This window comes from Acomys minous (genome assembly GCF_964271855.1).
Source record: "Acomys minous genome assembly, chromosome: 15".
NCBI classification, from domain to species: domain Eukaryota; kingdom Metazoa; phylum Chordata; class Mammalia; order Rodentia; family Muridae; genus Acomys; species Acomys minous.
The window spans coordinates 82307177-82334202 of record NC_140497.1 but is presented as its reverse complement, the minus strand read 5'-3'; the positions used below and the strand labels follow the sequence as shown (position 1 = coordinate 82334202).

The following is a 27026-nucleotide window of genomic DNA, read 5'->3' as shown; positions in this document are numbered from 1 at the left end:
ATAAAGAGAAGGCAGGATGTTGCCTAGTAATATAGCACTTACTCAGCATATATAAGGTTCTGAGATTATCTCTGGCACTGCACAAAATAAAAATAAAAAACAAAACAAGTTAAAAAATTTAAAAAGTTGGCTGAGAATGTAGAATTTCTGTTGGACCTGAATTTTACTTCTTAGAACCCAGATAAAAAGCCAGGCTGTGCACAGATATGACTCATTTCTGGGCCTGGGATGTGGAGACAAGAAGACAGCTTGGCTTGCTGGTCAGACAACCTACTAGAAAAATGGCAAGCTCGAGGTTCAGAGAAATACCCTGTCTCAAGGGAATTGAGTGGTTTATTGAGAAAGGAAGACAGCTGATATTTTTTGGGGGGCCTTCACACATGTTCATAGACACATACACTCTCACATACTTCTGCACACACCACACCAAGTACCCTCATACAATACCACACAAATGCACACTCACACAAATAATAAATTATACTGGTAATGGTATGGCCATGAACTAATTTAATCATATTGTGTTTCACACACACATAAACATTCACACATCATGTGTCCCATAAATTATGCAATTTTGATTACTCAACCAAGAATAATGTTAATAATTCTCATTATTGTTTTTTAAAGATTTGTTTTATTTATTATGTATATGGTGCTCTGTCTACATGTACACCTGCAGGCCAGAAGAGGAGATTAGATCGCATTTTAGATGGTTGTGAGCCACCATGTGGTTGCTGGGAATTAAACTCAGGACTTCTGGAAGAACAGTCACTGCTCTTAACCTCTGAGCCATCTCTCCAGCCCCTAATTCTGATTATTGTATTGGCAATGACAAGAAAATGCAATTAGCTTAGATAACCATCAACAGACCAATGGATAATATAAATGAAGTACATACAGGCAATGGGGTTTTATTCAGTCATTAAAAAAATAAAGTTTTGAAAGCTTCAGGAAAATGTATGGAACTGTGTATCTTCATATGGGTATAAGTGTTGGTGGGTGCCAGAACACTACAAAGGAGCTCATGAGAAGGAAAAAGGAGAACTTTAAGGGAAAGGAGCAGGGAAGATAATAGAACACAAGTGATGTCAAAGTGAAAGTGGAAATGCTAGAGGTGGAAGGGTTTAGTGGTGATGTGGGGCAGAGAAGTGGTGACTGGTCACCCAAAACCAAGTGTGCATGAGAATGCTATAAGGATACTTGCTACTTTGTATGGGAACTTTTAAAATAGAGAAATAATGTTAATTTTTCATTTTAAAACAAGCTATCAGAAATATGAAGACTGTGTAAAACTCAATGGTAGTAAGTGTAATCGTGATATCATACAACTCAATGCTTTTGTTTAGTGACTGACTTTTATTTTTAAATTTTATTTTTTTTACTCACTTTACATCCTGATTATAGCCCCATCCTTCCTCTTGCTCCTCTCTTTCCCTGTCCCCTCTTCCTCTATTCCTCAGAAAATGGAATTTCCTCCCTTCCCATCTGCCCCTGCTCATCAAGTCCCATCAGAACTCACCACGTCCTCTTCCCTTGTGACCTTGCAAGGCAGTTCCACCAAGGGAAAGTGATCCAAAAGCTGGCATCAAAGCCCATGTCACAGACAGACCCTGCTCCCCTTACTACTGGATCCACATGAAGCCTGAGCTGCCCTTTGGCAACACCTCTGCATGGGGCCTATGCCCAGTCCATGTATTGTCCTTGGTTGGTGCTTCAGTCTTAGCAGGCTCCCCTGGGCCCTGATTAATTGGCTCTGTTGGTCTCCTTGTGGAGCTCTGTGACATACATTTTTTATTACCTCACAAATAAATTCTGTACCCATTATCAGTCAGGTCTTATTGTCTTTTTGCCCAGGACCATGGCAACTTTTCATCTGTTTTATACTTCTATGAATATATACACTTACACACTATTCATAGAGGCAAAAGAGACAAAACAACTCAAACATCCACCAACAGGGGAAGTGGACTGTTTGGCCATAAAACATGAAGTTATGTGCCTGGAGAGACATCTTAGTATTTAAGAGCACTTAGTGTATAAACTTAAGAACCAGTGTTTGGATCCTCACCCTCACATAACAAGTCAGGGATCCTGTGCACCCCTGTAGCTTGTAGCACAGAAAGGAAATTGCTGGCTCCCCTACTGGCCAACAGAGTTTGAGCTCCAGGTTCAGGGAGTGATCCTGCCTCAAAGGAGGAAGTAGAGAGTGACAATCAAGGACACTTTGTGCCCTCTTCTGGCCACCGAGTATGAACAACAAGCAATGCAGCCCACCCCCACACTTGCACACACACACACACACACACACACACACACACACACACACACACACTTTCATATACAAGCATGCGTAATGTTACAGTGTAGTTGTGTAGTTGAGCCTTGATGCTTATCAACAGATGTCAAACACAGAATTCCATGTACAGCAGGCAAAGCCATGGGACCAGAAAACAGAGGAATGATCTACTCTTTCAAACTTCACATTGCCTAATTATTACAGAAGGTAATAGAAGTATAATTAAGTGCTTCATATAGAAACATGAAACCTCATTAAATTCAGATTATTTACTGAGTGAAAACAGCATTTCTCCACACTTTTGCGGTCTGGGAAGAGACAGAAAGGGGGAAAAAAGGCTTAAGAAATTTACTGAAATTCACAGTCAGCAGAATAGGGATTGAAACTGGCTCTACTGTCTTCTATTTTTCCTCTGTTGGGCTGATTACCTCAAAGCATACAGATAATTCTTATGGGACGTGGAAAACAATAGCATGCTATCTCTGATACAATGAGCAACATGGCCTATTGCATTGTATTTCTCATGTGGACAACCCAAGATGAATCATTAGATTGATGTAAATTAAGTAGGAGATGAACATGATCAAAGGACTTATTGTCATGAGTATACACTGCAGTACCTGAAACTGGGAAAATAACCAGGATGTGCCATAAGGAATAATAATGGCAGGGAAGCAGTGGTTGGAAGCTCCAGAAAAGGACTAGTTTCATGTCTATGAAGTCAGTTCAGTTCTGGGTTTGAATCTTGGATCTGCCATTTCAACAGCTTTACTTTGACCATATTTGCTCACCGTTTCCACACTTCAATATTCTCAGTGACTATGTCAAAGATACTCAAAACGGAGATGAAAACAATATCATCTCTATTAATCAAATGACAGAATTAGGTTACATGCTGTAACAGTAGGAACTGGATTAATGGCACCTGTAGTCATTCAGGCTGAGCCTCTTGGGTGTGTCCAGGTAGGGTGACACTGATAACTTTTCTCCATCTAGTAGATGACCTCTCCCTACCTCACCTCAGGCATGGCCTCCATGCAGGGAGTTAATCACTCAGGAGTGACTGAGTTCATCCTCATTGGCTTCTCTACCTTCCCTCATCTTCAGCTGATGTTCTTCCTGCTGTTCCTGCTCATGTACCTCTTCACACTGCTGGGAAACCTGCTCATCATGGCCACCATCTGGAGCGAACACAGTCTCCACACACCCATGTACCTCTTCCTGTGTGCTCTCTCCATCTCTGAGATTTTCTACACCTTCGCCATCATCCCACGCATGCTGGCTGACCTGCTCTCCACCCTTCACTCCATCGCCTTCCTGGCCTGTGCCAGCCAGATGTTCTTCTCCTTCACGTTCGGCTTCACCCACTCTTTTCTACTCACAGTCATGGGCTATGACCGCTACGTGGCCATCTGTCACCCACTGCGCTACAATGTGCTCATGAGCCCCCGTGGCTGTGCCTGCTTGGTTGCCTGGTCCTGGGTTGGTGGTTCATTCATGGGGACAGTGGTGACTACAGCCATTTTCAACCTCACATTCTGTGGACCCAATGAGATCCACCATTTCGCTTGTCACGTTCCACCTCTATTGAAGTTGGCATGTGGAGAGAATGTGCTTGTGGTAGCCAGAGGTGTGGGGATGGTGTGCATCACAGCCCTCCTGGGATGCTTCCTCCTCATCCTCCTCTCATATGCCTTCATCGTGGCTGCCATCTTGAAGATACCATCCGCTGAAGGTCGGCACAAGGCTTTCTCCACCTGTGCGTCCCACCTCACAGTGGTGATTGTGCACTATGGCTTTGCTTCTGTCATCTACCTCAAGCCCAAGGGCCCCAAGTCTCTGGAAGGGGATACTCTGATGGGTATCACCTACACAGTCCTCACCCCCTTCCTTAGCCCCATCATCTTCAGTCTCAGGAACAAGGAGCTGAAGAGTGCCATGAAGAAGGCCTTTCTAAGCAAACTGTATCCAGAGAAAATTTAATGACCAATAAGAAAATTCTTAAGGATAATAAAATTGATTTACCATATTTTACTTTTGAGACAATACTTCATCACTATGTGCTTACTTATGATACTTTCATATGTGTGAAAGTTTTGCAGTCATATGTAAGTGTACATGAAAGAATTAAATCTGGGATTTATTGGGGAATAGAAATAATTAGAGGACATTTTACCATTCTAATCCGCTACAGGACACATTAGTACCCAACTTGTCTTACGTATTTCTCAGCTGGACTAATATAACCCTCATTAAACTAAACAAACCAGAATGGTGGCTTGTGCATTTATTTTGAGAACATGTATTGCCCCTTTCCTCCCCAAAATCCAGTCATCCAACAACACATACCCACAATCCAACAAGAAATAGACTGCTTCATGATGTAATTTTGTCTTGTGGTACTAGGTAGGCATAATCTTTAAATTTATTAAAGATGAGCCAAGCGGTGGTGGTGAATGCCTTTAATCCCAGAACTCAGGAGGCAAAGGCAAGTGAATCTCTGAGTTCAAGGCCAGAGGCCTGCAATGTGAGTTCCAGGACAGCCAGGCTTATACAGAGAAACCCTGTCTCAAAAAAAATGTGTTTACTAATGACTACCTTTGATTGTAACAGAGAAAAGTATCTCTTGTCTTATCCCGTTTCAGAATTGCCAATATGTATACAAAAGATATTAGAAATAGCAATAAGCAAGGACTAGGGAATTGACTCAGTGGGTAAAGTGCTTGCTATATGCAAGCACAGGACTTGAATTTGGATCCTAATATCCACGTTAAAAAAAGAACCAGGTGTGGCAGAGCAGCCCCATGCCTAGTGAAGGGCAGTGGAGCAGGAGGCTTAATGACTAGGCAGTCTAGCTCAATTAGTGAAGACTATGTTCAGCAATATACCTTTCCAATATAAATTAAGGTGGAGTGGTGATTTATGAACGCATCCAATGTTGAATTTTGGCCTCCATATTTATATTTGTATCTTTACACAAACACAGAGAGAGAGTGGGGGGGATGGGGCTAGGGAAATGGCTCAGTTGGTAAGAACTTGCTGTACAAGCATGAGGGCCTGAGTTTAATAGCTAGCTAAAGCATGGGTCTGTGGGTTCAGTGAGAGACTGTAGAAAGAGAAATACACAGAAGGACGGGGAGGGAGGGAGGGAGGGAAGGAGGGAGGGAGGGAGGGAGGGAGGGAGGGAGGGAGGGAGGGAAGGAGGGAGGGAGAAGACCAGGTAGGTAGAAGTAGAGGAAGAGAAATCAAGAGTAATAAGTAGATTATCAGAATACACTGAGAAAAACCTTGTGTGAATCTTGAATACCTATAGGCGGACATAGATCTATTTCTTCATTGTTAATGCAAGTAAAAACTCCCATTGAGAGATTCTGTCTGTTAAAAGTACGGAAAGTGTCTTTAATGAACAAAGACTGATTGTGAGGCCCAAATGGAAGTTTACATCATGGTTCAAAAGCCTAAGTGCTTACTAATTTCTCCATGAAGAGGGACTTCAAAATGGTATTTTAATTTGGTAAAAATAAACATTTTCATACATAAGGAGAATAAAAAAACTATATATCACTACTTATGAAGTATGAACTCAGTCTTTCTCTACCATCTAAGTAATGGAAATATTCGGCAGTGGAACGACACTGAAGGCAAGTGCAACAGTGTCACTTAAAACCTGGAAGCCCAAACAAATCCCTTTGCAGAACATGTTCTGCCCGTCATGTTTCTGATTTTTCATTCTATCTACTAATCAGGCACCTCATCAGTATGGACTTTAAGGCAGGAATGATACTAATAGAATCTGCCTTTGCCATGGGAGAAGGTGAAACTGTTGCTCCAAAGATGCATGATTTGTCAAAGATCACAAAGCATCAGTCCCCAGTTTCCAACATGAGTCTTTTCTGACTACACATCATTTTTATTCAGTGTATATAATGCAATGTTCTTACAGGTCTTATGGGAACTAATTTCAGAGAAACTTGCTATTCTCCACATTCTGTAGTCCAACACCTCGGAGTGTTTTACAGCACGGGTGGGCATTTGTAGCCCACCATGCACTGGCACATGCATCCTTGGAATATTTCAAAGGAAAGTCATGCGTGATTTTAAGTAAGGTTTTATTTCTTAGGAATTTGTCAGTAATTCCTCCACACCAAGGCAAGATGTTGCACTTTCCCAGGAACAAAGCCAATATGGGCAGGAATGAAGGTCAGAGTCTTCTTTTCCTTTTATTCTCTTCTCCTTTTTACATTTTGTTTTTTATTTTATTGCTTGACTATTTCATTCATGTGTATAATGTATCTCAATATCACCTACCCCCAAATTTCCCCTCCTTCAAACAGCACCAACATGATACTCATAATACATGATTAACTGTCCCATAACACTGAACAATCCGGAGTGTTGGCTTCTGTATTTACTGTGAGAGACCGCATTGCCCTTCAAAAACATGGCAAATCCATGCTGGAGCCAGGCTAATCTGTCTTCAAATACTGCTTATGGGTGAGATTGCCCATCCAATTCAATCTGTACCTTACATCCCACATCTGTGTAAAAATAGATTGTTCACAGTACTGGTATTAATTATGTAACAAAGGACTGATTGTCACATATTGGTTCAGTTTATAGAGTAACCATGAAAACATTACCATCTCGCACCTCGCTGGTATTCTTCTCTCCCTGCTTTTCTCATCAGGTAAAGCTTTATACTTCATCTACACAGGGATAATTCCTGAATTCTTACCCTTGTCAACTTCCTTTTTAGTATCTTGAACCTAATGATTAACTTTCATATATTCCTTTTTAAAAAAAATTTTTTTTTTTACTGTGTAACTTTGTGTATCTTCCTTCCCCTCTTCCAACAGAATTCCCCAAGCTCCACCTAATGCTTGGATGTGTATCTCTGTATCTGTTTCCATCAGCCTCAGGGTCAAATGATATTTGTGATAGACATCAATCTACAAGTGGCAGAATATTATTAGGGATCATTTCATTGACTTTTTTTTCCTGTCAATCATGCTTGCTTCCATCCTAGATCTCTGGGCTATCCAGCCTCTGTTTCGTGGCCTTCCAGGCAGTGTTATAGGTGGGCTCCTTCTCGTGGCATGTGTCTCAAGATGGGGCAGTCATTTGTTGTCCACTACCACAATTTTTGTGCCACCTTTACGCTAGCACATCTTTTAGGCAAGACAAATTGTACGTTGAAGATTTTGTGCCTAGGTTGGTGTCCCAGTCTTTCCACTGAAAGTCTTGCCTAGTTACAGGAGATGACTGGTACAGGCTCCATATCATCCATTGCTAGAAGATTGTTTTAAATGTTCTTTCATGTGTGAGGCATGCTTGCACATCTGCACATTTTGCGTGGGTACATTTATGTGTGAGTGCATGCATAGGTGCAAAGTTGGTGCTGAGAAACATTGTCAATCACCCTCCTAACTTATTTGCTAAGGAAAGGGTGTCCGTTCAAACTTAGAGCTCCCAGATAAAGTGAGTCTCACCTGCCATCTTTCTCTGGGGAGCCCTTGTCTCAATGTTCTAGTGCTAGGGTTAATTTAGGCTGGGACTCTAATTAAAATTGTATTTGGGTTTCTGGAGTTCAAGCTGCAGTCCTTATGTTTTAACTGATTTTAAGCTGTCTGCTTAGACCTTTGAATATTCTTATTATTGTCCACATTCCTCATCACACCTGAAACAAATACAATTCAAATTTTTGGATAATTCTGACTTCTTTCCTTTACCTTACATCCCACCCATCTGCAAATCAAGATTATATCTCTTTACAAAATGTGTCCCCATTTTTTTTGACTTTCCTATTTAAAGCCTTTTGTGTGTATGTGAGAGCCCTTGCCTAGACAGTCCGGTCAGCATCAGTTCTTGTCCTTTACTTTTTCTCTCAGTGTTTACTTTCCTCTATGTTCATATTATCATGTAGCATCTCTATGTTTGTTAGATATTGTCTATTTCTCATCAACGGACTGTTGAGGAGAATTGTCAATTTGGTCCATTGCTTTATGGCAGCATATGATAGGTTGCTAAATATTTGTTGAATAAATTGAATTGGACCACTGAGGAAGTATATGTGAAGAGAATGTAACCTGGCCTTAGTCTGGGCCCAGGGTGAGAACAGACTTGGGATGCTTGACCCCACTGAGACTCTGTCTCTACAAACTGATAAACATCTTAGTATAGACTCAGAAGAAGGATCAGCCCAAGAGAAAACACAGGGGCCAGTGATTCGGGTCACGGTATTGCCAAAATAACCATCGATTTGGAGGAAGAAGCAGGGGAGAGAGAAGAGAGGAAGATGGGGGAACCAGAGAGGGAGATTGGCAGTCCCTGCTCAAGATGTTTGGAATTTCAAGATTGTCAGCTGCTGTGATCTCAGTGGATACCTCCAAGTTCGATCCATGGACGGTGCGGCATCTTCTGTCGGATAGATGATTGTTAGACTCCTGAGAAATACACCAGGGGAACTGCCCCACAGAACTGATACCCAAAAGGTTTCATTCTTGTTCCCCTTAATCTCCTTTCCCTCCTAATTAGGGTAGTTGAGTTGTAAGGGAGGTACATTCCTTTAATAAATCACTAATAAAGTAGAATCATTAAGGAATCAGAGCCAACAAGTGGCACTTGATGTGGGCTTTGATGGGTTCTGTAATTTCTAATAGTATGAAGGAAGATTCAAACTTCGAGGATATAGAGTGCTATTTCAGGGTATCAGCAAAATTGCAGCTGATTAGAGGGAATTTTCTGGGTTTTTTTTTTGTCCGTTTATTGTATTTAATTCTTAGAAGGATTGGAAGGAAGGCTGATAAGATAGGAAAACTGGAAGTGTCAGTAAATTCTATCCTTTTGAAAAGAATTGCAGACTTGACTGAACAGCTGGAAAAAGTACGGAAAGATGTTGAAGGGCTGGGAAAGCAAAAAGCACCTTTGGTAAAAGGAGGTGAAGAAAATGGAAACTAGAGGAACAGGAAAGCAGACAAACAAAAAGGTCTTTGGAGAAAAATGTTCTTATAGAGGAACCCTCCAGAGCCACACAGACACCATCTGCTTTTCCGTCTGCTCATATCTGCTCATAATGGTGCTGAGGAGTATGATGAAATGGCATGGTGTCCAATAGATATGTTAAAACATTTTAAGGAATCTATCATCAGGTATGGAGTGCATTCCATTTTTGTTAAGCAAATGTTAAATAATTGGGCTATGCAGCATAGACTTGTTTCCCGAGATTGGAAAAGTTTGGTTTCAGTGGTATTAGAAGCAGCATAACAATTACAATGGTTATCATGGTGGCAAAATGAGGCCATGAGAATAGAACAAGAAAATAAGACAAAGGGGATAAATGTTGATAAAGATCAATTGCTTGGTGAAGGACGATATTCTGACTTAAGAGAACAAATCCAATCTGAATATAGAGTAATTGAACAATGTCATGTTACAGCCTTAAGAGCTTGGGACATAGTAGAGGAACCTGGTAAGACAACCATTCTATTTACTAAGGTATTTCACTGGTCTGGGGATGCATTCACAGAATTTTTGCAGAGGTTAGGTACAGCTTCAGATAGATCCATACCAGATACTGACTCCAAACAGGCACTGAAACTGCTCATGGCATATGAGAATGCAAATACTGAGTATAAGAGGGAGATTAGACCATTAAAGGAAAGAGGAGCTCCATTAGATGAATGGGTAAGAGAGAGAGTTAATATTAACTCTTAGGAGCATCAAAACAATATTACAGGAAAAACTATAGCCAGAGGTCTTAGATATCATAACACCTGGTGCTTTAATTGTGGTAAAACTGGTCATATGCAAAGAAACTGTAGAGGTAAAAGTTCCAGACCTCAAAATAACCAGCACAATAACCCAGAAGAAAATATTACTCATAGGAGAGAGCAAGGAGCTTCTGGCCATGATGGTAATGAGGTGCCAAGGCTTCCAGGGTACTGTTGCCGCTGTGGGAAAGGAAAACATTGCTCTAGAGATTGTCAATCATGGACTGGAAAGATGGCTCAGAGGTTAAGGGCACTGGATACTCTTCCAAAGGTCTTGAGTTCAATTCCCAGCAACCGCGTGGTGGCTCATAACCATCTATAATGAGATATGGTGCCCTCTTCTGGTGTATAGGTGTACATGCAGGAAGAGCACTGTATACATAATAAATAAATAAATCTTTAAAAAAAAAAAAAAAAGCAACCAGCCTAGAGATTGTCAATCTAAAAGAGATGTGTGCGGTAGTATCTTGCCGACAGGAAATGGCAGGAGGGGGCCTATCGGCTTGGGGCCCTACCAACAATACAAGCTGGTTTTACCTGGCCAGTACAGAAATAACGGACTTGCAGGAAAATGAAGATTAGATATCAATGACCAATGCATGCTACGGAAGGCAGCACAGGCTTGGATTTTGCATCAGATAAATCTCTTACACTATCCCCACAGGTTGGCTATTACAAATTAAACACTGGTGTTTATAGTCCTTTGCCTTCAGAAACTGTCAGAATAATTCTGGGAAGAAGTGGATTGACTTCTCAAGGTCTTATTGTGCATCCCGGTATTGTAGATGGGGATTGTAATGAGGAAATCAAAATCATGGCATGTATAAAAGAGGAGATGCAATTTAATGCAGGGCATAGAATTGCTCATCTGTACTGTTTCCTTACACCAAGGGCAGGGCTGCTCCAGTAGAAAGAACAGGTGCATTTGGAAGTACTGGAAAACGTGTGTTCTGGCAAACAATGGTTAATGATCAGAGACCTAAATTAATTATACAAAAGAATGGTGTTGAAATACAAGGTCTGGTAGACACTGATGGCGATGTCACAATTCTCTCCTACAGGCATTGGAATCCAAATTGGCCACTTCAGAAGGTTTATACAGAAATTATAGGAGTTGGTAAATTATCTCAAATAAAATGAAGCATACAGTGGATTAAGTATGTGTGACCAGAAGGGCAAACATGGAAGCTGAGGCCTTATGTGACTGACACACCCATAAACCTATGGGGAAAGTATCTCTTATGCCAATGGTGTAATCAGATTAATATTCCTGCAATTACAGAGACAAACAATGGTGAAGCTAGGGATGAAATGGTACATGCTTCTGGGGAAGATATTAATATGAGTAATCAGGACCAACCACAAGCTATGCCCATTGTCCAAATACAGAACTTCTCAGGCACTGAGTTTCCAAATTCATAGGAGGGGCCACTGCTGATATACCAACAGCCTTGCCCCTAAAATGGATTTCAAACAGATCTGTGTGGCAAAAACAGTGGCCTATAGCAAAAGAAAAATTGCAGGCACTTCACCATTTAGTACAAGAGCAGCTGGAGGCTCAGCATATAGCAGGGTCTACCAACCCTTGGAATTCCCCTGTGTTTGTGGTAAAAAAGAAATCAGGCAAATGTAGGATGATAACAGATTTGAGAGCAGTTAAGTAGAGTAATTCAACCAATGGGGCCTTTGCAGACTGGAATTTCTTCACCTTCCTTGTTACCTAGGTCATGACCTGTAATCGTGATTGACTTCAAAGATTGTTTCTTCATTACACCTCTGCATGAAAAGGATAGGGAAAGGTTTGCTTTCTCCATACCTAAGTTCAACAGTAATGGTCCCGTGAAGAGACAACCATTGGAAGGTACTTCCACAGGGAATGTTGAATAGTCCAACTTTGTGCCAATATTTTGTACAGCAACCATTAGAGATAATTGGTAGGCAGTTTCCTCAATCTATAATTTGCCATTACATGGATGATATTTTGTTGGCTGATTCTGATGCTGATACTTTAGAAAAATGTTTAAGGAAACACAAAGAATTGTGCCATGCTGAGGATTACAGACTGTTGTAGAAAAAACACGAAGAGGAGATTCAGTTATCTATTCAGGCCATAAAATAACTGAACAAAAAATTTGACCACAAGAGGTACAGATCTGTAGAGATCAGTTGCAAACTCTTAATGACTTTCAAAAATTAATGGGAGATATTAACTGGCTAAAGACTACAATCGGATTAACTACTTATGAGTTAAGTAGTTTGTTTCAAATGTTAAAGGGAGATTCAGATTTAAACAGCTGAATCAGAAAAGGAGTTCATTCTGGTAGAGCAAAAGCTACAAAATGCATAGAATTGGTTGCATTTTGGTTATTTTACCTTCAACACATTCTCCTACTGGGATCCTTATGAAAAAAGAAGATAGAATCATGGAATGGATTTTCTTAGTGAATAAACAAAGTAAATAATTGAAGACATTCATAGAAAATTTTCTGAATTGGTTACAAAGGGTAGGATAAGATCACATCAGCTGTCAGGAGCTGACCCAGCAGAACTTCCCATGACTCTTACTAATACTGAGATTATGTCATTATGGGTAATCAACCAAGACTGGCAAAGGGCTTGTAGTAACTGCTTGGGAGAAATTAATAACAAATACCTGAAAAACAAACACATGCAGATAATAAAAAGAACTAATTGGATCCTTCCAAGTATTGAAAAGTGGACACCGACTCCAGGGGCACCCACCTTTTATACTAATGCAAATAAATTGAGTATGGCTAGTTATAAGTCTGATAAAACAACTAAGGTGATCAAAGCCCATTTGCCTCAGTTCAAAAATCAGAATTGTATGCAATCCTTATGATATTGTTAGATTTTCCTCCATTTCTTAATATAATTACTGTTTTGCATATAGAGCCTCCTGAATTTACCCGTGATAACTCAGAATTAACTACATTATTTATGGAACTGCAACAGGTCATCAGAAGTAGAAACTATCCCTTGTATATTACTCATATTTGATCCCATACAGGTTTACCGGGTCTATTGGCACAAGGAAGTGAGGAAATCGATCAATTATTAATAGTAAATGTGTTTGAAGCCTCAAAATTTCATGAAAAACATCATGTTAACAATAAAAGTTTGAAGAAAAGGTTCCCTATCACTTGGCAACAAGCCAGAGTAATAAAATTAAAAGGTATCCTATGTGTTCTTTGTATAATCAAATCCCATTGTCTGCGGGAATTAACCCTAGAGGTACCAAAAGGAATGGAATCTGGCAGATGGATGTGTTTCATTTTGTAGAATATGGAAAACTAAAATACATACAACATACCATTGACACATATTCAGGGTTTCAATGGGCAACTGCCTTAAGCTCTGGAAAGGCTGATTGTATAGTTACTCATTTATTGGAACTAATGGCAATTATGGGAATACCTACACAAATTAAGATTGACAATGCTCCCCTATATGTGTCCCATAAGATGAAGACATTCTTTACATATTATAATATAAGACACATTATTGGTATACAACAGAACCCTACAGGACAAGCAGTTGTAGAGAGAGCCAAACATACCCTAAAAGAGATGCTTATTAAACAAAAAGGAAGGATAAAGACCCCCAGAGACAGATTAAATAATGCTTTGTTGGCCTTAAATGTTCTCAATGTCATTGAAAAAGGGACAACAATGGGTTATAGAGACATTGGGTTATAGAAAAACTGAGGAACTAGGACAATAAAGATCTATTGACAATGGACTGGAAACCTGCAATAGTTTTGAGATGCAGACATGGTTATGCTTATATATCTACAGGAAGTTTAAAAATATGGTTGCCAATAAAAATTATAAAGATTAGAACCTACCAGGGAAGACCTCCTACTACCTGAAACATAAATGTGTTCATACAGCAAGGGAATCATAATGACAACCTGATCCTTATGACATGCCATTCTTTCATACAGCATAGATATTACAACTCAAACAGATGTATAAAGTCAATGCCTTACACCTGCTCAAAAATTATCTTTAGATGATTTGTACACCTTGCATATTCCAAATATATGTAAAAACGTACCTATCCTAATACTTTTTAAAAGTTTGCTTATTTTAAGAGAAAAGAAACAGATAATAATGAAGACAAAGCAGGTAGCCCAGATGATTCAGCCTTGAAGACTGCTTCAGCTACTGTTTCCTGAAGAAATTGCACGTATATCAACATTAACAGGGCTAGCCCAAAGGATCGAGCCCAAAAAGACTGGACAGAAACAGATATAGCTAGCTTTTCCAGTGCCTGGCCAGTATGTTGTTTTTCTAAGGGTACCCAAAAGATGTTTTTACCTGAATACAGCAAAAAAGTAATTTTGGGAACACCACATACCCATTCCTAATAGGTGGGGTGGGTGTTTTTGGTAGGTGATCAGTGTTTGTTATTGCCTATGGGGGTTGGTTATAAGTTAGTAAAGGTTACATTTAGAGATTTCTTTCTTTCTCCCTTCTATCCTTGTTTCTCTCTTATCTTTCTATCCTATCTAATGTTAGGGGAAAGGAGGGGAAAGGGGGGAAGGTTAAAAGGGGAGGATATAGAATTATAGGATAAAAGGTAGATTATTGAATCTACTAGCCTCAAATATTTTACATTGGTATTGTAGATTGATGGAAATTTAAGACTATTTCATTCAACTTTTGCTTTATGAATTGTATATTGTATGTTGATAAAAATTTAAACTGTATATTGTATGTTGGTAGAAATTTAAGATTATTTTGTTCAACATCTACTTAATGTATTGTACATGTGCAACTCAATACAGTTCTAGTTTTATGAAAGCTGTCATAACCTGTTCAGGATAGTCGGAGATAAAAGTTGGTAGTTAGTCACCTATAAATCTTACTAGGTACTAGATTAGCTAATTACGGACTAAGATTTATCTAGTCTCTCATATATATGTTAAACAAATAGTAAATAGCCAAAAATGAGGAATGTTTGTTTATCTAGATGCATTAGGATAGGTAGATGAGTTAAGCAAATGATAAATAAATATATAACTAAACAAATAGATATGAATATGCATAATAGTATTTAGAAAGATGGTCTTCAAACACTTCAGAGATCCATAGAATATGGCATTTAATAATAAAGGGCTTTTCTGACAGAGAGACACACCTGCTCCTGACAACACCTCCAATCTACTTCGAGGGAGATGATGGGCATAGAAGAAATAAATGTGGCAGAACGACCACAGGACCGAGGTACTGTCCTTGTCCCTACTGGTGACGGCAGACTGACACCCCTACTGATCATAGCCGAGCACAGGGTAACTGGCTGCGCAGCTTTGTGGAGACTGATTGGTCCAATTCTTCAAAACTCCTGATTCACAATTATGTCTGTCAGATATACTGGGCCAGAGGGATGCCCCAACCTGTGACTGTCCAGGCAGTTAACTCTCTCTGTCTTGTCTTGCTTTTGGAAGTTGCTTGCCTGTACTTCCTTCATATTAGATAATACTTCTTTCTTAAATCTCTGATAGGGTTGAAGACTAGGTAGGCACGGTGTTACTATAAGCTTTAGTTTAAGAATTAGAAACATGTTTATAGGTTGATAAATGTAGTTTCTAATAAAGAGATTTTAGAAAACTTTGGACACTAGGAAAGGACTCACTATGAGAGGATAGAATACTTTCTCCAAGATTGTCAAATACAAAATGACTGGGTTATGTACATGTAAATTGTACCTGATAATTCTGTATATATGGATATTTATGTATATGGTTCTTGTTTTTTTGGCTTATTTTTATTTTTTCGTTTATTTTTTTTTATAAAAAAGGGGGATGTGTGAAGAGAATGTAATCTTACCGAACTCTGGGTCCAAGATGAAAATAGTCTTGGGATGCTTGACCCCACTGAGACTTTGTTTCCACAAACTGATAAACATATTAGTATAGATTCAGAGGAAGGAAGTATTAGCCCAAGACAAAAGACAGGGGTTGGCAATTCTGGCCAGGGTATTGTATCCCAAAAATGACCATCTTCGGGAGGCAGAGGCAGGCAGACCGCTATGAGTTCTAGGCCAACTTGGTCTACAAAATGAGTGTAGGACAGCCAAAGGTACACTCAGGAAACCCTGTCTCAAAAAAAAAAACCAAAAACAAACAACAACAACAACAAAAGCAAAAATGACCATTGATTTAGAGGAAGACATGGGGGAGAGAGGAAAGAGGAAGATAAGGGAACTGGAGAGGGAGATCAGAGAGGTTCCTGCCCAAGACGCTTGGAATTTCAAGATTGACAGCTGCTATGATCTCAGTGGATACCTCCAAGTTCAGTCCATGGATGGTGTGGCTTCTTCTGTAGGATAGATGATCACTAGACTCCTGAGAAATGCACCACGGGATTTGCCCCACATAACTGATACCCAGAAGGCTTCATTCTTGTTCCCCCTAATTTCCTTTCCCTCCTAATTAGGGTAGTCGGGTTGTAAGGGAGGTGCATGCCTTTAATGAATCCCCAGTAAAGTAGAATTGTTAAGGAATTGGAGCCAACAAGTAAACCTATCCATGAGAATAGGATAGGTTTCTTTGTCTATTCAATTGTAAACATTCTCCAGGATTATTATAACTGTGTAGTGAATGTGAAGAAATGAGCTATTTTTATCCTGTGTATGAGCCTGCTCTATAAGAAAGAAGTGCCTGCCTTCTAAGACTGTTATAGCAAGGTCTGTGAATGTCACAGCATAGTGCTTAGTACACACACTCGAATATAGCATATTTGTATCATACTGTAAGTTTTACTTCAATTTTGCTTTAGACCAATGTGAGACAAGAAACCGTCCACTTGAAGACCAGAAACTTTAATGGCGCTTAGTGTGGGGGAGTCTACAGGACCCTAGATAAAAGCTTGCAGTCTACTAAGAAGAGGCATTGGGATAAGTATTAACACACCTCCAGCTGAGAGTCATAGTCTCTTCCTCCACAGTCCCTTTTGCCAGGAACTGCCTACTCTCCATGGTGCCCAGCCTCCAAGAATGGTGCCCATTACTCATCATACGGCAGCATTTTATGGAAAGTTACAAATGTGGCACCTTAATTTCAAAGAAAGTGATGACCTGTAGGGACGCCTGTGCACTGGTTAAATGATAATTATAAAATCATCTTGGGTTAATTGTCCTTTATCAGTCTTGGTTTCCCAGGACTAATTTTGGTGTAATAATAATGTGTATGAGTTTTATGGTGGCTCCTAGGATTAAGTAGCACATCTCATGATACACAGAAAGCATTCACGAAGGCGTCCACAAGACAGTTTGAAGGGTAAAGACACTTGCCATCATGTCTGATGACTTGACTTTGATCCCTGTGATCCACATGATAGGAGAGAACCAATGCCCACAAGTTGTCATGCACTCTATGAAACATATATATTACACAATAAATAAATATAGATTGTTTTTAAAAGTAAAAGGCGAAGAATGACCAGCTTTAACAATCATCTGCTAACTTCATGTTTCAATACCTGTGTTCAGTTAAGGAGTACAAGAGATGGACCGTTGTATTTGAGATATTCCTCTGGAGTTCAGTAGACACACAAAGATGTATTAAGGCTCCAACCATGATAAGAACCAGGAATCAAGGAGATATAACAACATGATAAATATGTGGTACATAGATTCAGAGAGAAGAGAAACTGTGGACTGGGGCATCTCTGTGACAAGCTGGAGACAGGGTGGGTTTCTGGGAGTATATAGGGATGACTGTAGCTGAGACTCCTTGTAGCAGAGGTCATGGACACTGAAGAGGACACCCTCTCACTAGACAGAACTCCTAGTGGAGGAAGGGGAACACCAAACATCCACAAGGACTTTGACCCAAATTTTACCCTGCTTACAATATATGCAAGGATAAAGATGGAGCCAAGATTAAGGGAATGCCCAACCAATGCCTGGCCTAACCTGAGACCCACCCCATGCCAAAGAGTCAACCACTGACACTATTAACAATATTCTGATAGGCTCTTCTACCATAGTTGTCCTCTGAGAGGCTCTATCCAGTCTCTTGAAGCAACCATCAAAACAGATGCTGAGACCCAAAGCCAAACATTGAGTCAAGCTCAGGAAGTCTTGTGGAAAAGTAGGGGGAAGAATAGAAGGACCAGGAGGTGATAGGATACCACAAGAAGACCAACAGAGCCATCTCACTGATCAGGGCCCAGAGGGGCTTGCAGAGTCTGAACAACAACCAAGGACCATGGCTGGACTGAACCTAGGCTCCCTACACAGATGCAGCCAATGGGTAGCTCAGGCTTCATGTGGGTCCATTAGTAAGCAGAGTGTGGGCTTTCTCTGACATGGAGTCTGTTGCCTGCTATTGAACACTTCCCCTCTGGCGGCCCTGCCTTGACAGGCCACAGGGGATGAGGATGAGCTCAGTACTGATGTGACTTGATAAGCTGGGGTAGATTGATGGTGGCAGGGCCCCCCTTCTCTGAGGAACAGAAGATAGGGAATGAGAGAAGAGAAGGAGGGTGTGACCAGGAGGAAAGGAGGCTGGGGGCTATGATCAGGATGTAAAGTGTATAAATAAATAAATTTTAAATGCCATGGAGAACGAGACATGGTGGTGCACACTTGTAATCCCAGCACTCAGGGAGGCAGAGGCAAGTGGATATCTGTGAGTTCGAGGCCAGGCTGGTCAACAAAGAGAGTCTAGAGCAGCCAAGGCTGCACAGAAAACCCTGTCTCTAACATGCCCCCCTAAATGCTCTGGTTTGAGATGCACTCACTCCTGTACCCCAGTTTCTTATCACTGTGTTTTTTCCACTCCTTTGGGGCATTTGGAAATGTCAGTAGTTATTGTGATTGCTATGATGGAAGGCAAGAAGTTTGTGACACAGCAACTCACAGAACAAAGACAGGAATGTTGTTTGGTGTCCTACAATACACAGAAGAGGCCCCTCTCTCCACTTGGCATGTACACAAACATGAAAAAGGACATGTGGCAAATATAGCAGATGGCAAGCCCTGCTATATTTATTCAACAAAATAAACTGAGATCCTGCGGTGTATCAGACAATTTCCCACTGCTAAGTTTAAGACACCGAGTCAGGGGTGGAGAGAGAGGTCAGTGGATAAGAGCACACGTTCTTGCAGAGGACGCAAGTTCAATTTTCAGCATCTACACCAGGCAGCTCACAACCAACTCTAACTCTAGCTCCCAGGAACCCTCTTCCAGCCTCTGTAGGCACTAATTTATATGTACAAACCTGCACATGCATACATGCATGCACACACAGACATGCACATACAATTAAACATGAACATAAACTCTTAGAAATAAATAAAATTGTGATCCATTTAGACAAGAACATCAGGCTCAGTGGTTACATTTGACAGGGTGTGTGTGTGTGTGTGTGTGTGTGTGTGTGTGTGTGTGTGATATACACACATATTATACATGCATTACATATTCAGATATACTAAATATAAGTTATATATGTGCTACATACACCATATAAATGTTTGTATGACATATATGTAACATATAGGTCATATATGTATACATGTATGTGTATGTATGTATGTATAAACAACTGTGAGGCCAGAATTCTACTTATATGGGTTCCACATCCTTAGACTTTTTCCCTGTATGTTTTATTTATTTTTAAATTTTTAAATTTTTTTTGTTTACACATACATTTATATTATGACATGTATATACAATAAACTACCTACAGCAAGAAGAATCATGAAACAATCAGGAACTCTATAAATTTTATTCCTTCTTAAGTCTCTGATGGGGTTGAAGATCAGATAGTTTAGTTTTACAACTAAGCTTAGTTGTTTAAGGGTTAAGATGTTTTTAGGTCTAGATAGATGTTTTAAGTTGATAATGACGAGATATGATAAATATTGACTTACATTCAGAATTTTAGACACATCAAGATGGGAAAGACGTTTTTTCTTCAAGGCTACCAAAATACAAATAGCCAAACACTATGAATGTAACATTTATATACATTCTCAGATTTAACCAAATCCAAGTTGAACATATGCATGCATGTATTTATTTATGCATGTGTGATATATGTGCTGTATCTCTGTGAACATGTGGAGGGACATCTTGCAGGAATCAGTTCTCTCCTACCATCATGATGGATTGAGGGATTAAATTCAGGTCGTCAGGTTGAGTGGCTACCACTTTCACCCACTGAATCATCTCACTGGCCCTGTATATGACATATGTACTGTTTTCTGGTTATTGCCCAAACAGTGTAGGATAATAACCATATATGTACACATGTGTGTATACATATATGTACTTTATATTTAATTACCCTTTTCAAATCATCTACATATTACATAAAGTACATGGATTTTTTGGGTTTCTATTGCATATTATAGTATTCTATATGAAGAACTTTAATATTGTCAGAATTTTCTATTGGGCAGTGGTATCCTAGAGCCAGGTCTCATAGATAGCCACAAGTTAATGTACTGATTAATATGTATAATAAAATGTGACAAAATGTTGAGGTAAATAAATGAGCTACTAAAAGTTTATTTTAGTAGAGGAGGTGAGCCATTGGGAGGAATTCAATGAAAACATTCCTAAAGAGGTCAAACCTTAATACATATAGACATAGAGGAAATGGAACTCCAGACAGATGCTGGAACAAATGCAAGGGCCCTGAGGTGTGAGCTCACTTGGTTTTCCACAGGAGGACACTCTAGCTGGAAAGCTGAAAAAGCCAGGGCTTAAATGGGGATACAAAGTGGCTCTGGGTGCACATCACAGTTCTCACCGTATACCTAGAATAAGAGGGTTTAACAAGTAAGCGTTTTCAGTTTCCCTTTAGGAAGTTCCACTTGGCCACTGGGTAGAAACATCCTGGTAAGATTGTGGGAAGAGAAGAGAAGATCTATTCTTGAGTAAGAGCTTAGAGTTTCATCTGCAAGCAAGGGCATTGGGTGCATGTGGGAAGAAGAATAGTGGATCGAAGGTAGCACATCTCCTGTCCCACGCTGGCCTTGTTCTCTAGTGATTAGTGTCAGAACACTTGGCTCCAATTAGTTTGGGAAAGGGGTGTCTGAAAGCCTGGGGACTTCCACGTCAACAGACCTCTCTGTGTGCACCTGCCCTTTAATTGCTTCTATGGGCTCTGCCTCGGGGAGACCAAAGAATCCACTGAGGGAACCATTAAGAAGGAAGAGCAAACAATAAAGAACGCAGGGCGTGTGGGACTTCAAAAAACTAGAACCTGATTAACAGAGAAATGAGAACAGGGCTTTTGGGTTCTGGTGGGAATGACCAGTGTTAGTGGTCTGAGTTGGAGGCTGTGTCCTCTCATACAGTATGTGGTTTGTCATCGTCCTAGGACTTCTGCATTTACAGTCCTCTTTGCATTTACTCATATTTTGTCACTAGAAAATTTAAGGTGGTTTTTAGTTTTAGTCTGTGGAGAAAAAAAGAAATGTAAGTCTTTGAGGTCTTTGGGGAAAAGGTTAGCAGGAGAAACAATCCACCGTGAGCACTCAACTTAAAGAGACACCAAAAGTTTCAGTAACCAACATAAATAATATGTCATTTAATACTTTTTACTCAATATTTATTTATTTTTAAATTATGTATTATATATAGGGTACAGTATGATAATCTGATGCATGTAAAATCAAAATTAATTTTTTCTGATGACAGTCTTATATGTCCATCTGTCTTCAGACTTGACATGTAGTTGATGATATACTTGAACTTATTAACTCCCTGCCTCCACTTCCCAAATGCTGAGATTACAAGCATGTGCCACTGTATCCAGTTCAAAAAGAACTTTTTAAATTATGAATATTAAATGTTAAAAATAAAAATATTTTTGAAAAATTTTAAACAGGTATATCAACATTTTAAACGAAGAGGGAATAGCATGCTTTCCTCTCGTCTCCCTCACTGTTACCTATACAACTAATGCTAACTAAAGCAAAGAATATGGTTTGTTTTAATTAAAAAATAAGTGTGTGTATGTGCCTAAGTGTGTGTGTGTGAGTGAGTGTGTGTTTGTGAGTGAGTGTGTGTGTGAGTGAGTGTGTGTGAGTGAGTGTGTGTGAGTGAGTGTGTGTGTGTGTGAGTGAGTGTGTGTGTGAGTGAGTGTGAGAGTGAGTGTGTATGTGAGTGTAGGGGGGTGAGTGAGTGTGGGTGAGTGTGAGTGAGTGTGTTTGTGTGTGTGAGTGTGTGTGTGTCTGCATAGCTATGTGTATACAGGTCAGAAGACAATTTGCAGATGCTGATTTTCTCCTTCCTCCCCATGTGCTCCAGGGCTAGAACTCAGCTCATCAGGCTTGGCATCGAGTGCCTTTATTAGTTGATCCATCTTGATGGCCCAAGGTTTGTTTTCCCTTCATATTATTTGATATTTAGCTAGTTAAAACAATTAGTTGTATTTTTCTCTTACGAAGGGAAACTATGGTGAAGTTTCTAGGATACCAGCCATGCGTGGTGGTGCGCACGTTTAATCTCAGATCTGGAGAGGCAGGGGAAGGAATGTCTCTGAATTTGAGGCTAGCTTCATCTGTAGAATGAGTTGCAGGACATCCAGGCATGTATGGAGAAACGTTATCTCAAAAACAAAGAAACAAACAAACAACTAACCAAACCAACTCCCCCCCCCAAAAAAAATTCTAAGGTAAAACTAATAAGCCCTTTTTGTTGCTACAGAAGAATATTAACTGTACTTGAGGACTTTCCTCATCTGTGACAATTCCAGGCATTGCTGAGTGGGAGAGCTTAGCACCTGAACACCTTCATGCTTTATAGGAAGCAAAAAAAAGCCCCCTCCCAGTATAGTGACTTACAACCCTACAATTTCTAATATAACCAAAGAACTTGCCCTTAGTTTTAAAAGCATGTGCTTACTATTTTAATGGTCAGAGGGTGAGGAGAGGTGCGTATGTGCACACATGCCATGATACACATGTGGAGGTCGGAGAACAGTTTGTGGCAGTAGGTTCTCTTCTGCTTCCATGTGAGGACAAAATAGGCTCAGTAGCCAAAGGACATTTTACTTCTAATCCATGTCACTGGCCACAAATCTTCCTTCAGAAGAGAGCATGGCCAATTTAGGATAAATAATTTGGTACAGCTTAAGCATCTCCAATTTGAAAGTTCAAAATCTGAAATGCCCCGTAATTCCATAAGTAGAAAATTTCTCATTTGTGTGTGGTGGATCACACAGACCAAATGCAGTTACACTAAACTATTGCAGGAAGTTGTGTTAAACTTGTTCACATGATGCTTATGAAATATAAATAAACTTTGAGTCTACATTTGGAGCCTATACCCAAGATATATATATGGGCATACGCTAAGATCTTAAAAAATGGCTTTAAGCACTGCTGTTCTAGACATTTTAAATAATGGAAAATTTTCCTATATTTGTTTGTGATGTCCTTTTCTATATTAATGCATCCACAACCTTCCCCTTAAAATATGATAGCCAGTTTGTCTGAATTTACAATGTACCTTCTCCCAAGTCTTGCACACTGAATGTCTCTTTCCAACCCACAATACGAGTATGTGCCCTCACTTTTGACTTGTTTGGTTGATGCTCTCCAGATGTTGTCCCTTGTTCCCCATGAACTTTCTATCCCATTCTAGAAAAGACTAGCTTCTCGGAACCAGAGCCCATGTAAAACATGCTTGCTCTAAGAGTAAGTTCCAGTTTGGTTTTGCAGCTTACAGGGCAGGACTTTAGCTAACTGAGTTTTTATACCTTAGTTTCCTCATCTTCAAAACTGGACCAGTTGCCCCACCTCCTCTGTGAAGGGTGAAGTGAAAAAAAACATTATATATATACTTTTTTAAACTTAAGACATCTCATTACTTTTCAGGGAAATAGAAATCAAAGCCCCCAATAAGGGATTTTGCTCAGTAGTAGAATACCTGCCTAGCATACACTGTCCTCTTGATTTGAGTACCAGCATTGCAATTTTTAATTAAAATAAAGGTGCCAGCACAAGGTCTCAATGGGTAAAGGTGCTAGCCATGCAAGTAAAGGAGACTCTTAAGTTTGAACACAAGAAAGTGGAAGAGACAACTGACTCTACCAAGTTTTCCTCTGACCTTAACTCCACAGTGCATCTATATACATACACATAATAAGTAACAGAAAATTAAAACTTTTTAATAAAATAAAATCCATTAGGATATGCCAGAATAAGTATAATCAGACAGTCAGGAAATAATGTCAGGGGTGTAGAAAAATATGAAGCCTCATACTCAGGTAGCAGAAATATGAAATGAGGTAGTTATTTTAGAAAACATTATGGCAGTTCCTAAAATAATTAAGGATAAGTTTACTTTATCACCCATAAATTTCATCCTAATATATATAGTAAAAATTATGAAGGTATACATCCACACAAAAACCTGTACATAAACATTTATAGCAGCACAATTCATATTATCCCGAAAGGTGATGCTAATGCAAGTGTCCATCAATTGTTGGGTGGATGTAGACTGCCCAGTCAATGGAGTAACAGCATGCACCCATGAAAAGCAATACATTCCAGACTCCAATGTGGATGTTTCTTGAGGACATGATGCTGTGTAGAAAGATCCATCATGTTTTCCATATTGTGTGGTTTTATCTATTTAACACACCTGAAGAAACAAATCCACATGCAGTATATTAGTGCTTAGGATAGACTGAGGAAAAGAGACTAGTGGTTGATGTTTAAGGGTTTCTTCCAGGTTGGAGAAGTGGTTCAGCCTCACAAATCTGAAGACTGAGTTTGATCCGCCGTATTCATCATGACTTGTAATTCTAACCTTGGTGAGGCAGAGGCAGGAGAATCCCTGGAGCTTGCTGGCCAGCCAGCCTACCCTACATGGAGAGTCCCAGGTCCCATGACAAACCATGTATTAAAAATGAAAAGTAGACAGTTATGCCAAGTAATGGTGGCACACTCTTCTAGTGCTAGGACTCTGCTGGCAGAGGCAGACAGATCTCTGAACTCGAGGATAGCCTGGTTCACAGAGTGAGTTCCAGGACAGCCAGGATTACACAGAGAAATCCTGTCTCAAAAAACCAAAAAAAGAAAAAGAAAAGTAGATAGTGTTTCTCATAACACCTGAGGTTGTCCTCTGTCTTTATACATACATGCACACCAGCACATACGGAAACACTAACAACTTCTGCCCATCCCCCATGTAGACCAGGCATGCCTTTAACTCACAGCATAATTCAGGCTGGTTTTGTTCTTAATATCCTTCTATAGCCAAGTACTGAGATCACGTTTGCACAACACTGAACCCAGCTAGAACTCAGAAGAGGGGTTAGATGAGGAATTTTTTTATTTTATGTGCCTTGGTGTTTTGCCTGTATGCATGTCTGTGTGAATGGGTCAGATCTTGGAGTTACAGACAGTTGTGAGCTGCCATGTGGATGCTGGGATTTGAACCTGGGACCTCCGGGAAAGTAGTCAGTGCCCTTAACCACTGAGCCATCTCTCCGGCCTCCTAGATAAGGTTTTTAAAGGTTGTAAAGTGGCAGATACTGATTGCATAAAGGTTTAAATGGTAAATTATGTTGCATGTTAAGTTTGGAAGGGAGACACATATAACTCAGGGTTATTAAGAAGGAAGATGGAAGAAGAGGAGAAGGGGAGTGAGGAGGGGAGGGAGGGAGAGAGAGAGAGAGAGAGAGAGAGAGAGAGAGAGAGAGAGAGAGAGAGAGAGAGAGAGAGAGAATATGCAAGGACAGAGGGAAGACAGGAGATTTTTCCCCTACCACATTCCCACAAGAAAGCCAGTGTCTTCAGGAGTTCTGAAGAGATAACTTGTTGAGGAAAGCTTTTTTCATAGATACTTTCAGCTCCTTGTTCCTGAGACTGAAGATGATGGGGCTAAGGAAGGGGGTGAGGACTGTGTAGGTGATACCCATCAGAGTATCCCCTTCCAGAGACTTGGGGCCCTTGGGCTTGAGGTAGATGACAGAAGCAAAGCCATAGTGCACAATCACCACTGTGAGGTGGGACGCACAGGTGGAGAAAGCCTTGTGCCGACCTTCAGCGGATGGTATCTTCAAGATGGCAGCCACGATGAAGGCATATGAGAGGAGGATGAGGAGGAAGCATCCCAGGAGGGCTGTGATGCACACCATCCCCACACCTCTGGCTACCACAAGCACATTCTCTCCACATGCCAACTTCAATAGAGGTGGAACATGGCAAAAGAAATGGTGGATCTCATTGGGTCCACAGAATGTGAGACTGAAAATGGCTGTAGTCACCACTGTCCCCATGAATGAACCACCAACCCAGGACCAGGCAACCAAGCAGGCACAGCCACGGGGGCTCATGAGCACATTGTAGCGCAGTGGGTGACAGATGGCCACGTAGCGGTCATAGCCCATGACTGTGAGTAGAAAAGAGTGGGTGAAGCCGAACGTGAAGGAGAAGAACATCTGGCTGGCACAGGCCAGGAAGGCGATGGAGTGAAGGGTGGAGAGCAGGTCAGCCAGCATGCGTGGGATGATGGCGAAGGTGTAGAAAATCTCAGAGATGGAGAGAGCACACAGGAAGAGGTACATGGGTGTGTGGAGACTGTGTTCGCTCCAGATGGTGGCCATGATGAGCAGGTTTCCCAGCAGTGTGAAGAGGTACATGAGCAGGACCAGCAGGAAGAACATCAGCTGAAGATGAGGGAAGGTAGAGAAGCCGATAAGGATGAACTCTGACACAAAGGTGTAATTTAGTTCCAACATGGCAGCCACACCTGAAAGGGGTGAAGATGATGAAGCAATTAATATCACTGGTGTGTGTGTGTGTGTGTGTGTGTGTGCGCGCGCGCGTGTGTGTGTGTGTGTGTGTGTGTGTGTGTGTGTGTACACTCTTCTTAAAAATATCTAAGAAGCTTCTTTATATGTCCAAAACATGATTAGTATACCTTCTTGGAAAATAGGTAAAAATACAGTTGGCCA

At 40.4% G+C, this 27026-nt stretch overlaps 2 protein-coding genes across 2 annotated transcripts; one reads left to right on the top strand and one right to left on the bottom strand.

Annotated features, from left to right (window-relative positions):
- Nucleotides 1-3325: 3325 nt before the first annotated feature.
- LOC311584779 (olfactory receptor 10H1) lies at nucleotides 3326-4282 on the top strand (the record flags this gene model as incomplete). The annotated part of the gene is made up of 1 exon (XM_084759415.1): nucleotides 3326-4282. The coding sequence occupies one exon, from the start codon at nucleotides 3326-3328 to the stop codon at nucleotides 4280-4282; it is 957 nt and encodes a 318-aa protein (XP_084615541.1).
- Nucleotides 4283-25862: 21580 nt separating this feature from the next.
- LOC311584783 (olfactory receptor 10H1-like) lies at nucleotides 25863-26810 on the bottom strand (the record flags this gene model as incomplete). The annotated part of the gene is made up of 1 exon (XM_084759419.1): nucleotides 25863-26810. One exon carries the CDS (start codon nucleotides 26808-26810, stop codon nucleotides 25863-25865), a length of 948 nt encoding a protein of 315 aa, XP_084615545.1.
- Nucleotides 26811-27026: the final 216 nt, after the last annotated feature.